At 46.4% G+C, this 14,113-nt stretch overlaps 5 protein-coding genes across 5 annotated transcripts; 4 read left to right on the top strand and 1 right to left on the bottom strand.

The window, feature by feature from the left end:
• Positions 1 to 959: 959 nt before the first annotated feature.
• On the top strand, positions 960 to 5,051 carry PHALS_05450 (phosphoribosylformylglycinamidine synthase; the record flags this gene model as incomplete). The annotated part of the gene is made up of 1 exon (XM_024718991.1): positions 960 to 5,051. The coding sequence occupies one exon, from the start codon at positions 960 to 962 to the stop codon at positions 5,049 to 5,051; it is 4,092 nt and encodes a 1,363-aa protein (XP_024584335.1).
• Positions 5,052 to 5,237: 186 nt separating this feature from the next.
• On the top strand, positions 5,238 to 7,521 carry PHALS_05449 (uncharacterized protein; the record flags this gene model as incomplete). Its single annotated transcript, XM_024718990.1, has 2 exons — positions 5,238 to 5,598; positions 5,690 to 7,521. 2 exons carry the CDS (start codon positions 5,238 to 5,240, stop codon positions 7,519 to 7,521), a joined length of 2,193 nt encoding a protein of 730 aa, XP_024584334.1.
• Positions 7,522 to 7,802: 281 nt separating this feature from the next.
• PHALS_05448 (prostaglandin e) lies at positions 7,803 to 8,753 on the top strand (the record flags this gene model as incomplete). Its single annotated transcript, XM_024718988.1, has 1 exon — positions 7,803 to 8,753. One exon carries the CDS (start codon positions 7,803 to 7,805, stop codon positions 8,751 to 8,753), a length of 951 nt encoding a protein of 316 aa, XP_024584333.1.
• Positions 8,754 to 8,843: 90 nt separating this feature from the next.
• On the bottom strand, positions 8,844 to 10,463 carry PHALS_05447 (adp-dependent glucokinase-like; the record flags this gene model as incomplete). Its single annotated transcript, XM_024718987.1, has 1 exon — positions 8,844 to 10,463. One exon carries the CDS (start codon positions 10,461 to 10,463, stop codon positions 8,844 to 8,846), a length of 1,620 nt encoding a protein of 539 aa, XP_024584332.1.
• A 1,722-nt stretch (positions 10,464 to 12,185) lies between these two features.
• On the top strand, positions 12,186 to 13,037 carry PHALS_05446 (uncharacterized protein; the record flags this gene model as incomplete). The annotated part of the gene is made up of 1 exon (XM_024718986.1): positions 12,186 to 13,037. One exon carries the CDS (start codon positions 12,186 to 12,188, stop codon positions 13,035 to 13,037), a length of 852 nt encoding a protein of 283 aa, XP_024584331.1.
• Between the last annotated feature and the right edge of the window lie 1,076 nt (positions 13,038 to 14,113).

The following is a 14,113-nucleotide window of genomic DNA, read 5'->3' as shown; positions in this document are numbered from 1 at the left end:
AGGTCGGTGACCTAAATTACGCTTCCTCAAGCGCTAAGCTACGGCAGCCCCGCTGCAAAGGCAGCCTTACGCAGCTATTCCATTTGAATTATTGTATAAATTCTAATTTCCGATCCCTTTTCGTCTCTTTGAGAATCATGTCTGGACCCCAACGAGAAGAAATGTGGCATCAAAACTGGCAGACTGCTGCACCGCGACCCAACTATCTCGACCTACGGAAGCTGTGTTCGACAAGGCGTAAGCAGGCTCAAAGCTTAGTCAGAAACGGTGGAAAAGCGGATGCTGCGTCTCTAGTGTTGAATAACACCTAAGCAAACACCGGTCAGAAGGTACCTAAATACCCGGACCAAAGTAAGTGCAGCCTACACTGTTTGCTCTTTTCCACTCCACGTAAAATTAAGCTTTTCGTTGACTCACGTCAGTACGGCCTAGCGTCTTGATGAGTGAATCTTACTACAATGTAAATGAAACGGATTCAGTCAATACCTTTCGGGAATGACTTGGCGCACTTAGATCTTTGTCGTTCAGCAGGGATTAGCCTATATTAAATTGTTGACGCCTGTAGAACGCTAAATGTCTGAATGACTCAAACTTAGGAAGCTGGGAGTCGGTGCTCGGCACGACCCGGGTTAAAAGGGGGTCGGAGCGTCTTGAAAGTGGGAGAGCGGACTTGGGCTCGTCTTTGTCAACTTGTGAAGTGTATTCAAAAGTGGCCCATGTAATACTTGAAGGATATGGTCACTCGGAATGATGTTTCCTCCAAGTTAGAATTTATTTAATATGTATGTCACTTTTTATCTTTAAATTTCAAATGTATCTACACTCACAACCACACAGTACTTTGAAAGATCAAATCTCGTCTTTCATTGGTCAAACCGTGTAGCCATATTGACCAAAACAGCAGCACCACACACTACGCAATTAGCAGTGTCCACTACCTCGAGCTCAACTCTCTGATCATGGCTTCATCGCCCAAGAAGCAAAAGACGGCATCCATTGCAAGTACCAGCTCGCTCTTGCGATTCTATCGTACACCAGCCTTCACTGCACACGCCAATCGCACGTTGCTAGCGTATCTACGCGCACAAGTGAGCGAAAATGGCAGTCTCGAGGTCGATGAGCTCAAGACCGAGTACTGCTACTACGTAGAGACCAATGCAGACGCTAGTCAGTTGTCTTCTAGTGACCAAGAGAAACTTCATTGGCTACTAAGCGAGACCTTTGAGCCACAGCAAACGCGTGCAGATCAGCCTTTCCTGACTACCGATCAGAAGAATGAGTGGCTCGTTGAAATTGGACCACGTATGAACTTCTCCACTGCCTGGTCCAGTAATGCTGTAGCCATCTGTCAAGCGTGTGGTATCTCGACCATCAAGCGTATTGAACGCGCTACACGTTATTTGATAAGCTTTAAAACTACAAAGCCAGAAGATCTAGAGACGCTCAAGCACGCTTTGTTAAATCATGAGTGTGACCGAATGACGCAACAGGTGTATAAAGAACCATTGACATCATTCTGGCACGGTAAGACGGTACAACCAGTCCGTAAGATCCCGATCATGGAGCGTGGTATTGATGCATTAAAGGAGATCAATGATGAGATTGGACTGGGATTTGATGACTGGGACCTACAATACTACCTCAATCTCTTCCGGAACAAATTAAAGCGTAATCCAACAGACGTCGAATGTTTTGACATGGGACAGAGCAACTCGGAACACTCGCGTCACTGGTTCTTTGGTGGTAAGATCGTGGTTGACGGAAAGGAAATGCCCCATACTTTATTTCAGATGGTCAAAGACACATTGACCGAAAGCGCTAAGAAAAACAGTGTGATTGCTTTTCACGATAATTCGTCGGTAATCCAGGGCGCGCGTATTGTTACACTCGGACCCGTTACACCTGGTGAACCCTCACGTATGCAAGAGCGTCACCTTGAAAGCCACTTGTTGCTGACTGCCGAGACTCATAACTTTCCATCCGGTGTGGCACCATTCCCAGGCGCTGAAACGGGTACAGGTGGTCGAATTCGTGATGTCCAGGCTACTGGTCGTGGTGCTAATGTCGTGGCTGGTATCAGTGCGTACGCGGTAGGTAATCTCAATTTGGAGGGGTACACACTCCCGTGGGAGGACGCGTCGCTTGTGTACCCAAGCAACCTTGCCCACCCACGGGAAATTCTCATTCAGGCTTCGAATGGAGCGTCAGATTATGGAAATAAGTTTGGAGAGCCCGTTGTGTCGGGTTTTGCTCGCTCCTTTGGAATGGTTTTGCCTAATGGCGAGCGGCGAGAGTATATCAAGCCAATCATGTTCTCTGCAGGTCTTGGCCAGTTAGATGCGAGTCACTGTACAAAAGGTGAGCCTGAAATCAACATGTGGGTTGTCAAGATTGGAGGACCATGCTATCGAATTGGAATGGGTGGTGGTGCTGCTTCTAGTCGTATTCAAGACGCCAAGACTGCTGAGCTTGACTTCAACGCTGTTCAACGTGGAGATGCAGAGATGGAGTGTAAACTGAACAAGGTGATTCGAGCATGTTGTGATCTGGGCGAGAAGAATCCAATTGTGTCGATTCATGACCAAGGAGCGGGTGGGAATGGAAATGTGCTAAAGGAGATTGTTGAAGTCTCGAATGCAAAACCAGGTGATGCAAACCGTGGAGGTGCTCGATATGAAGTGCGAAACATTCTTGTCGGCGACGAAACCTTGTCTGTGCTGGAGATTTGGGGAGCCGAGTACCAGGAGAATGACGCTTTATTGCTTCGTCCGGAACACGTCGAGCTGTTTGACAAGATTTGTAAGCGTGAAAATTGTCCGTACGCATTATTGGGTCAAGTGACGGGGGATGGCCACGTTGTGTTGCATGATTCGCTCGACGATTCAACACCGTTTGATCTGGATTTGGACCTAGTGCTCGGTAAAATGCCTCAGAAAACTTTTACGGATACAGCAGCCACGGATTCTGTCGCGGAACTGTCAATGCCTGTGGATGTGACGCTGCGCGACGCGCTGGACCGCGTTTTGCGTCTTTTATCGGTCGGTTCGAAGCGCTTCTTAACCAGCAAAGTGGACCGATCAGTCAGTGGGCTCGTCGCTCAGCAACAGACGGTGGGCCCTCTTCAACTGCCACTAGCCGACTGTGCTGTTGTCGCTCAGTCGCACCTTCCAAACGATAATGGCAAGTTTATTGGCGTTGTAAGCGCCTGTGGAGAACAGCCAATGAAGGGTCTCGTGAATCCCGGTGCTATGGCGCGACTGAGTGTAGGTGAATCGTTGACTAATATGGTGTGGGCTGCACTGGGCGGACGCGGACTGGAAGACTGCAAGTGCTCGGCAAACTGGATGTGGGCCGCTAAGCTACCGAACGAAGCTGCTAGGATGTATGAGTGCTGCGAGGCTATGACAACGTTTATGAAGCAAATTGGTGTCGCAGTGGATGGCGGCAAGGATTCGCTATCGATGGCTGCAAAGGTAGACAAGAAGGATGTTAAGACCCCAGGTACATTAGTGATTACGATGTACGCACCAACGGACGACGTCGAGCTTAAGGTGACGCCTGATCTCAAGACACACGCTGGGGACAGCTTTGTGTACTATGTGGATATCGGCAGAGGAGCTAACCGGTTGGGTGGCTCAGCACTGGCTCAAGTGTACGGACAGGTGGGCAATATATCTCCGGATATTGAGGATATTGAATTGTTTAAAAACGCATTTAATGCCATTCAAAGTGGCATCAAGAATGGCCATATACTTGCTGGTCATGACCGTAGCGACGGTGGACTCATTGTGACGCTTCTTGAAATGGCATTTGCTGGCAACTGTGGTTTGGATGTGGACATTCCGTTCACTGGTGAAAAGGTTGCGATCAAGAATGTTCTGGAAGTGCTGTTTGCCGAGGAACTTGGTTTTGTCTTTCAAACTGCTGCTGGTGAGCACGCGAAGGAAATTGAGTCAATATTTAGTAACTTAAGCGTACCGCTATTCAAACTTGGTAAGGTGACAACGGATGGAGTAATTAGAATCAGTGTGAATAGCGAGAGCGTTCTTGAGGATCAGATGGTAGACTTACGTGACGTGTGGGAAGCGACCAGCTTTGAGCTTGAGAAGCGTCAGTGCAATCCTGAGTGCGTTCGTCAAGAACAGCGTGCACTGCGTACACGCACTTCTCCGTCCTGGAAATTATCATATGAGCCTAAGTCGACCCCTGAGCGCCAGCTTAGCACGCGTGCCCAGCATCGTGTCGCTATCCTTCGCGAGGAAGGAAGCAACGGCGAGCGCGAGATGTTATCTGCATTTTATCACGCCGGTTTCGAGGTGTGGGACATCACGATGTCGGACCTGGTTCACAAGCGCGTAACGCTGGACGAACGCTTCCGTGGGGTTGCATTTGTAGGAGGATTTACGTTTGCAGACGTTCTCGGTTCGGCTAAAGGCTGGTCAGGTGTTGTCAAGTTCCACGGCGATGTATTGAAGCAGTTCGCAGCATTCAAAGCTCGCGACAATACGTTTAGTTTTGGTGCGTGCAACGGGTGCCAATTTATGACGTTACTTGGCTGGCTCGATCATCCAGATGCGAAAGCACTGGAAGAAGAGACGAAAGTGTCAGCTCAACCACGATTCGTGCACAATGAATCAGGTCGCCATGAGTCACGTTTCGTATCCGTACAGATTCAGGAGACGAATGCCGTGATGCTGCGCGGCATGGCTGGCACGTCTTGCGGTGTCTGGGTTTCGCACGGTGAAGGACGTGCGCACTTTACACATCCAAAGATTCAAGAAAAGTACGTTTCGAGTGGAGCTGCTGCGATCCGATACGTAGATGACTCGAACATGCCGACGGAGGAATATCCGTTTAATCCGAATGGGTCACCGCTTGGAATTGCAGGTTTGGTCTCAAGCGATGGACGTCACTTGTGCCTCATGCCTCATCCAGAACGCTGCTTTCTTAAGTACCAATGGCCATATATGCCGGCGGAGTTCGCAGTGTATCCTGTGAGTCCATGGATGCAGATTTTTCAGAACGCCAAGTCGTTCTGTGAAGCCAAGTAATACTTGATCTTTTATTATAAACACGATATTAGCTACTTCACAATAGAATATGATGCAAGTTTTGTTTTCTTAGATTTTACTATTCATGTTTTACTATTTGTTATATTACTGATTGTGTTATGTTGCAAACTTTTAGAGACATCCGAGTCCTGCCTATTCCGACTTGCGGCCAAAAACGCATTAACAATGGAAGAATTCTTCCAGTACATTGGGCCAGATGGTGGTGCACTCTCGTCATCAACTTTACTGAATCGCGAGCGCATGTTTGTATATGTATCACCTCACGAAACGCCGATCGATAAGTGTGGAGAGCTTCGCGTAGGCTCATACTTTGCTTGTTCAGGAATTCTTTACTACGAAAATCAAGTGTGGTTAAAAATTCGTCGAGGCTATTTTTCCAATGCAAAGAATAATGGTTACATACGTGTGTATTTTGAACATCCCACAGGTTTAAAAACACTTGAAAACACTGAAATACCGTCTCGTCAGCTCTCATCTGTGGTCGCAGTACAACCAGCACAATTTCGCTACATCCGGCGACTTCCTAGTACGTTTTTGTACTATTTGAAGTTACGTTCAGTGTATCACAATAAGTAACTTACTTCCTGATGTGATGGTTGTAATCTTAATGTGAATAGAATTTCCAACGTACATGTGTGCTCGTGACCAGTTGGTACTGTACCGGGAACCAGTGTTTAAATTGCACTCAGCCTCAGTCTCAAGTGCTGGGGCATCACTACAATCGATGCATCGTTTTTTGCCACCTGTGAGTATTTTTCAAGCGACAGAATGTAAATTTAATCAAGACTTCACTCAACTTGCTGTCAAAGTGACATCGACACTCGCTGGATTAAAAGGTTGGATCAATGTATCGTACCACAAGACGCTAATTGAAGTGGAAGATCCAAAACGCTATGGAGTGTTTCGTCACGGACCAATTTATCTTCAAAATGTCGCTAATCGGAGTGGCAAGTGGGTAGGAGAATTGCCTGTTCGTGCCATCCCAAGCTTAAAAGCGCCAAGATTATACAGTGTTGAGAGCTATCGTGTTGTTCGAGCAATTGAACGCAAGTTACTCAAAGATCGCATTTGGATTCGTATCCAACCGTTTAAGGTGCAGGAGCATTCGCAGATGTATCAAGAGAAAAAGAGTGATGAACCAGATCCAGCGATAAATCCAGCTGGAAATCAAGAAAATGAAAATGAAAAGAATGGTACAAGACCTGATGCGTGGGTAATCGAGCGGAATGCTAATACTGCGCAGCGAGTGCTTGTACCGTGGGGAAGCAATCGTATTGAAGATATACCGATGCAGGATACTGCAGAGCGTTACTATCGAAATGTATACAGTCGCCGTCCATTGCCTTTGCGACGCACTACAGATCTAGAAGCTGAAGTTGTGGGGCATCTTGAGCCAGGACAAGTATTCTCATCGACTCGACGGATACTTAATGATAGTGGACGAATGTGGATTCGAGTGGCATTACCTACTGCTGATAAATTACGTGACCATGGTGATAATGCTGGCAAAGACGATGAAGATAATAATGCAATGTCTCACAGTCCAAACAATAATATTGAAGACTTGAAAGAGGATGAATACGAATTGAAACATCTTAGTCACACAGTACAATATGGGTATGTTCTTCAATCAAATGCCAAGATCAATACGTGTATGGTTCAGGAAATTCCTTGTCCTGGCAAATTGAAATCAAAAGAATATTACCAAGTGAATTTATCATTAGATCATGGAAATCAAGAAGTAGAAGCAGAAGGCATTTCTGTACCTGCAAACACGATCACAGCTCGCGCTGACGCATCAGATTGTGCCAAGGAATTATTCTACATCAAAAACAGCGCGATTGTATCGGCTATTAGCTCTGTTTATAATGCAAAAGAAAAGCGCATGTGGCTGCAAGTGCTGGCAACAGAGTTGGATCCTGCCATGTGTGTGAAACACCAGTGGCCACTCACTGAGGCCGAGCAGAAGTTAAATATCGTCTATCTACCTATGTGCTGCTCAAAACCGAATGCATGCGAAAGTGTTTTAAAGCCCCTTCACTGTGACCTGACGAGAATTGAGAATCCTTTCAAAGTAGAGAAAGACTCAAAACAATCTTCAGCTCGTGTGGTGTTCAGTGGTCGTGCGTCCAAGCTCTTTGGGTCGCATTTGCTGCATCCATCTACGATCCACCTTGCACCATTTCAGAATACCAAAGAACCACATTCAGCTACGAATGAAAACAATCGTGCACAGACGTTAAAAGACGAAATTACTGCATGGCAACGTGAAAGGAGCAACCCCATGACGCAGTTGTATATGCGAATGGGTTCTTTAGTGAGTTACTCATTTAATTGCATTCGTCAACCATTTGCATCGTGTCTAGCACACCAAGACTCGAAACAAAGATATCGACAATTAGACCAAGAAGAAGAAGGTATGGAAGATTATGTGCTTGATGATGACTAAGCGGACCTACGAAGAAAAGATCGATGTTTTGTCATATATAGATTGAATGCAGGTAGCGTATTAGCTTTAATAATTAGTTGACGTAATTGGTGTTTTTATCAACTCGTGTTGACTTTTGCAATTTGCCGTCGAATCAAAGTTTCCTTGAATGTTTCTGCAAGGTGACGCACTAAAGCCATCGCGGACTTTATCCTTGGCGCATACATCAATGACACATAATTGCTGTGTAATGATAATTTAACATTTCTGCCAATCAGACCCACAACGCATCAACAATCAAAATGTTGCAACGTGGGATGGTTCGCCTTGCGCGAGCTTCAGCGTTCAAGCGTGTCGGTAACAATAGTAATCACTTCAGCTCACTGCGTTTTCGATCGGTAAAAGATTCTTCTTTCTTTTCTGTATATCCAAAAGTCGGTCTTGTAGCTGCTACTGCCAGCACCAGTATCGCTTGTGCTTTCTGCTCTGCTCATAATGAAGACTCTTTGGCTGTGTCGAAACACAGAAACAATGCGTCACCTAGCGTTGTGCTGTATCAATACGAGCCATGTCCTTATTGCTGTAAGGTTAAGGCTGTGCTTGACTACTACAAGATCCCGTACGAAGTAGTAGAAGTAAATCCACTCACTAAGAAGGAGACCAAGGCTTTCACGGATTATCGCAAGGTTCCAATCGCGCGTATTAATAACGAAGTGATTGTAGACTCTTCTGCCATTATTTCGAAATTGCGAGAGCTCATGAATGAGTCGAAAAGCTTAAAACAAAGTGATGAAGCTCGAGTGGAAGAGGATCATTGGCGTCAATGGGTCGATCAAAAGCTTATTGTCTTGGCGCCACCCAACATCTATCGCACGGTACCGGAAGCATTGCAGGCTTTTGATTACTGTCTCACAGAAGGAAATTTTACACTTTTGGAACGTCGTGTGGCTAAATATGCAGGAGCGATGATTATGTACATCATTGCAAAACGATCCAAGAAGAAATACAACGTCGATGACGAACGGCAAGCAATCTACTCAGCCCTAACTAGCTGGATAAAAGCTATTGGCGACGAACGTGAGTTTCTTGGTGGACACGAACCCAACATGGCTGATCTTTCAGTCTTTGGAGTCTTGCGTGCTATGCATGGACTTGATACTTATAATGACATCATGCGTGAAACTAATATTGAGCCGTGGTTTACACGCATGACAGCAAAAGTCGGGGCTAGCTCACGTATAGTAAGCAACTAGAAGAAGAGGGTATGCAGTTTATGATACTATATCGATTCTTATCGGAAAACAGAAAATAGAGTAAACGCTTGTCCAAGAACGACCTTTATTCTACTTTTGAATGCGGTGGTACGCTACTCCAGTGCCAGAGATATTGTCGCCTAAGCCAGCCGTATGATCTGGCTTCTTGCAAGCCAACATTGGTACAAGATGACACTGAAAATTCGCTTCTTGCCACGTCACAATGGGTGAAAATGGGTCCAGCTCTACTTTCAGATTTTGCCGTTCACTCAATAGCTGCTGTCGAGCTAGCAACATTTCAATTCGCGTGGGATCAACTTCCATTTCGGCACTTGTGCGCATGGGTTGTGGAATGCTTTCGTCTGTAGTATTCGCCCGTGACTTGCCACACGCTACTTTACTACTCATAAGTGCACTTTGTACTAATGCCGTCGTCGGATCTTCCCATTTACTACCCATTTTTTGACACACAATGTGAAATTGTAGAGTGTGGAAGTGAATGCGCGAGAGTTGAGCTAATGCCACTGACTTATCTCGGTCTTCTTTGGTTGTTTGAAAGACTTTCTTGGCCTTTGATGCGAATTGAATGATGTCATGTAGTTGAGCACTAATTTCCGACACGGATGGACGTGATGTCGTTGCTGTTCCTTTTTCGCCTGTCACTAAGAAATGATGTAGAATAAAAAGTTCCTGTTCATTGAGACCGATAGAATCTACCCACGGCAGTACAAGTCGAACTGTGTCATCAAAGAGAGTAAAGTCCGATACAGCTGCAAATTCGTAATGAGTTGGAGTTTGTGTTACAAAGAGATTTTGAAGCACGTCCGACAATGCTTGAAGACGCATTAAACGTGTAGCTTCATTAATCTGTACCTCCATGAGCTGCAAACCACCAAAAACCACCAAATCAGGCTTGAAAGAATCCAAAGATTTTTCAAATTCTTCCAATACTGACAGCTGAGCATTGTGCACGTCATGATTCAAATAGTAACGATTTGCACGTGGAGACGTATAGCCCCTGAATTTGTCTCCACTAGCATATTCTAACACCAAATGCACGTCCTCATGCTCGTGTTCTTTTAAGTGACCAACGAGTTTAATGCGCTCGTCTACAAAATACGGTTTCATACCGTTACCCATGGCCGCTCCTAAAAGTACCATACAACCTTCTGCTGAAGCTCTTTCGGCCATAGTAGCAGCATTACCACCTACTTTACGCTTCACTTCAGGTAGTGCATTGGCTAGAGTTACCACTTCTCGAAACTGTTCTGGAGAAAGCGTACTTTGTTCAGCTGCAGCTCCAGTTGAGAAATAGTAGACAAAACTCTCTTGGAGTTGCTTTAATGAACCAATCCGTTCATGGTGGGTCTTGTTTAATTTCTCGTCGATCTTTTCATTCTTGCTATTTTTCTGCAGTTGTTGCAGTTCGACTTTCTGCACGCTTTGCATTAGCGCTACAGCAGGAACAGCCACATCCAAATCAGCACTACAACAAAAGGCAAGACGAGGTGGATCGCGTGTGTTCGCTGCAGCGTTGCCATTCTTGGACGCATGGAACATCAGCGATGCTAGCATTTGCTGCTGTTCGGGAACGCTAAATGAGGCATCACGTTTTGAGAAAAGACCAGCAAAATAATCAGCATAAAGTACTGCAATGACACAGATTGCTACGGAGACGCTTAGTGCCAAGAGCTGCGAGGCACTGTACATGGTGGCACGAGGGGGGGTAGATCTACTTTCACCAAAAACCGGTAGAAAAGTCGATCGAGATAGAAAAATATCGTATTCTTTATTGTATAAGTATAATACAGTGGAGGATATATAGTCTATTCTATGGAGAATTAATTTTTGATGAAGCGATGCGCAAAGTGACCGCGGACATTGTAACGGGGCAAGTACCGTAATCTTGTATACTTTACCTCTAAACTTTCTAGCTCAATGGTAATCTTACAATTCTTCGGAATATCGTTAATTAAACGATAAGATTAGAGAAATAGTTTGATTTATGAGAAATACTCACATATAAATGTAATATTAGGTTGAATAAATTCGAATATTAATCCTGAGATCACAGTAAAGGCTCTCAGTTTCGCTCCTGACGGACTCTTAAAAGTCAAAACTATTTTTGTTCAAAGCAACCCCGTTGCACCAAGTATCAATCCCGCGACGGAGTCATGGAAAGTTTTTATATCCTCTATGAGATTGAAGCATTTTTCGTTGGACAATAGACCGGTAAACAAGGTTGTGTCTATCTTGGTTCATGACGAAATCGGGAATTTGGCTTGGCGGCCAAAGAGCCGGAAGAAATAAGTGCTTGCACCAGCTTTGAGAATGCGCTGGTGAACACCGTCTCAGCCGGGAGCCGGTGGAGGAAGAGATGTTCTCGATGTGAGACTGCTGATTCTCACAGTCCAGACCATTGTAGATTTGAATGAAATAATCTGTATCACTCGAAGAAAAGGTGAGATGTTCATGAATTCGACGTTGTTCCAAATGAAGCCACTGCGCGTCATTCTTGAGATCCCCGGGCAAGAAGATCGCGCGCAAAACTCGGCACCTACGTAAAATAGAGGCGTCTCCAACTTAGTGAGATTTGAATATGTCGCAGGTGTTGCGCTGCCTGGTCGGGCGTATCGAGAGCGTTCGGGGTTCGCTTTTGTACGTCAAGGGAGGCGAGAACTGGCGGACTATGTCAGGAGCTATAAGCTTTAAACTCTGCGACGGCGTCTCACATAATCCGAGGCTGGTAATAGTTATCATCGTAAAGAAGGGTCTTCTCACGAATGCATGTCGCACCAAGAACTTTCAAATCCACGCACTCCGATCGATGAAATGCTGAGCGTCGTTCCGTACTGCAAGAGCATGATGTGGCTGTAAAAATAACTTTACGAGCGCGCCAGAGGCAATGGTTACCATCTATACAGAGGAAGAAGTGATAAATATCTTGGCAGCTGCGCAGCTCCGGGATACCCTCAGATGAAATATCTGTGCAACTTGTTTGCCCCTTGGCTCTCATTTCAAAGATACAAGGGTCGGATTGCTGTGCATGGGCGATTGACGAATCTTTCTAGGGGCAAGGTCAGGGCTCAGTAGGCGCGAGACAGCTTACTGGGAAAGAATTGGGTTTTATCGTGCCTCATGGAGACTGTGTTCTTTTTAACATTCAGCATTAAATGAAGCGATTATCCCTTGGAGAGGCGACGTTTATCGACCAGAGTTGTTTATTGTTCATATCAGCTTCCCGGTCTCTATTTAGCTGTGAAAAGTCCTGATCGATTCAAAAGCACCGAATTTTGAAAAAAAAGGACAGTGCGGAAACGTATTGAAGCTTGTATGTGCGACTTCTCGATTTGCCGGCTACCCCCACACGTCAAAGCATAAGAAGAACCGCACCCCTCCTTCTCCACATCTGCTGCCGCTGTTTCATTACCCATGGATTCATTGGCTGCTAATCACACTTCTACTCTGGTTGTCCATTCATCAACGCCTGTTGTGCCTCCAGTTGTCACATCAGGTGTAGACGTTGGATCCGGACCCAGTCTCGCGTACTGTCGCAAGGACGGCCTACCTTCATCTGGAAATTTAAAGAGAGCCAGTTTATCTATAAGTGCTTCATCAGCCATTCAATCCGACTTGCGCGATCCCATCTCCCGCTCAACCCATCTATCCCCATCCCATTCTTGCTCTCCTAAGTCGCCTCCCTTTTCTATACTTCCCGTGCCATCTGCATCCGTGGTTGCTGAATCGGGATCCTTGAACGGCGGGGAAACGATCGCGCCCTCCGACGCTTTAGTCGTCGCTACTGCTGCTGCTGCTCTGAACGACGAGCCAATGGAGCTACCTCTCGTTGATACTGTGTCACCCGCACCTGCCGACACGCGTCCGACGATGGCTGAGCTGTTGCAAAGTCAAGAGGTTATTCGTCGCGATAAAGCCGTGATCGACGCCTTACGCAATCGCATCGAGACACCTAAGCCGCTCGCGCGTGACATCGAATCGATCGAGCGCCAGTATGCTGCCGGGCGTGACTGGTCGTTTGTCTCTTCTCGCATAGATCAAGCGCGGCCTTATGAGTTGCCCCGCAAACGCTATGATATGGTGATTGACACGGGACGCACCTTCGCAAAGACACCACTGCAGAAGATCATGTCATCGCTGACTGGTTCACACCACGGCAACGACGCGCTTGAGAAACTGTATGGCGATCACGCGATTGATCAAGTGTCGAAACTCCCCGGTGGCAATCTTCGCGTCAAGATGAAGACCAACGAAGCTTGCTTATAGCTTGAACGCACGAAGGTGAATATCATGGGCGGCGTATTCATGTTCAACGAGTTTGACATTCTCGCGGGCAAGTACTTCATGCACATCTCGAACGTCGACTCAGACACGAAAACGGATACGAACCTGCATCGGCTCTTCATCATCGGGTGCAAGCAGATCTATGACACGTTTCGTGAAGTTAACATGACAACTGGCAAGACCTCGGCGACGTGGCGAGTGTACTTCCTCTCGAATACGTGTCATCCGCCACTTGTAGTGAACGGCTCAGTGTGAACAGTACTGTTTGACAACAAACTATATTCAGCTCACGGAAAGAACGCGCTGTACCAGTCCGAGCGTTTGCCATATGGCTACCGCTCACTGCACGGTATTGACTTACTCACGAGCGATGACACCTTCCCGCGTCCGGATCCTCCGACCAAGCCGTCGCCGTCGCAGACGTCGAAAATTCCGAGGAATCAGTCAATGACGCACGCACAAACAAAGACGAGCGGCAAGCTGGTAAACTTCGCTGCAAATAGCAGTCGAAGAGACTAAGAAGCGCAATAGGTCTCTCCCCCACGTCGCTCCGCATGGCTTACCTACTGATACCAGCCAAATCGCCCAAATTTCGAGTGAGCGAGATGACGCGCTCTCAATCTCGACGTTTGATAACTCAATTGGTAAGATCCACCGCCCGACAGTCCAATGAGTAAGATAAAAGCGCCGCTATTGCTTTTGACGAAGGGTAATAGCTCGGACGGTTTCTCGATGGTCCAGAACAAGAAGAAGCGAAGCTGAGCTGATTTTAATTTCACGGCCCTGCTTACAAAACGGCAGCCACAGCCGCTCAATGGCATAGCGACAATGAATTACTTTCAGGCGCTTCAGACAATGGATGTCGAATTTGTGGTTAAGGACGCCACTGCTGACAAGCGACACGGCGCGCGCAAGCAGATTGTACCCGTAAATGTGAAGCAACCCGACGCAACAAACATCTCATCTGAGTCGGCTTTCTTCATTGATTAGCACCACACTAGGATAAAGAAGGCGGCAAAGGCAACGCCGATTCTCGAGGTAACCGAGTCAATGATTAA

Source organism: Plasmopara halstedii (assembly GCF_900000015.1).
Source record: "Plasmopara halstedii genome assembly, contig: Scaffold_2904, whole genome shotgun sequence".
Taxonomy (NCBI): Eukaryota; Oomycota; class Peronosporomycetes; order Peronosporales; family Peronosporaceae; genus Plasmopara; species Plasmopara halstedii.
This window is presented reverse-complemented; position numbering and strand designations above follow the sequence as displayed.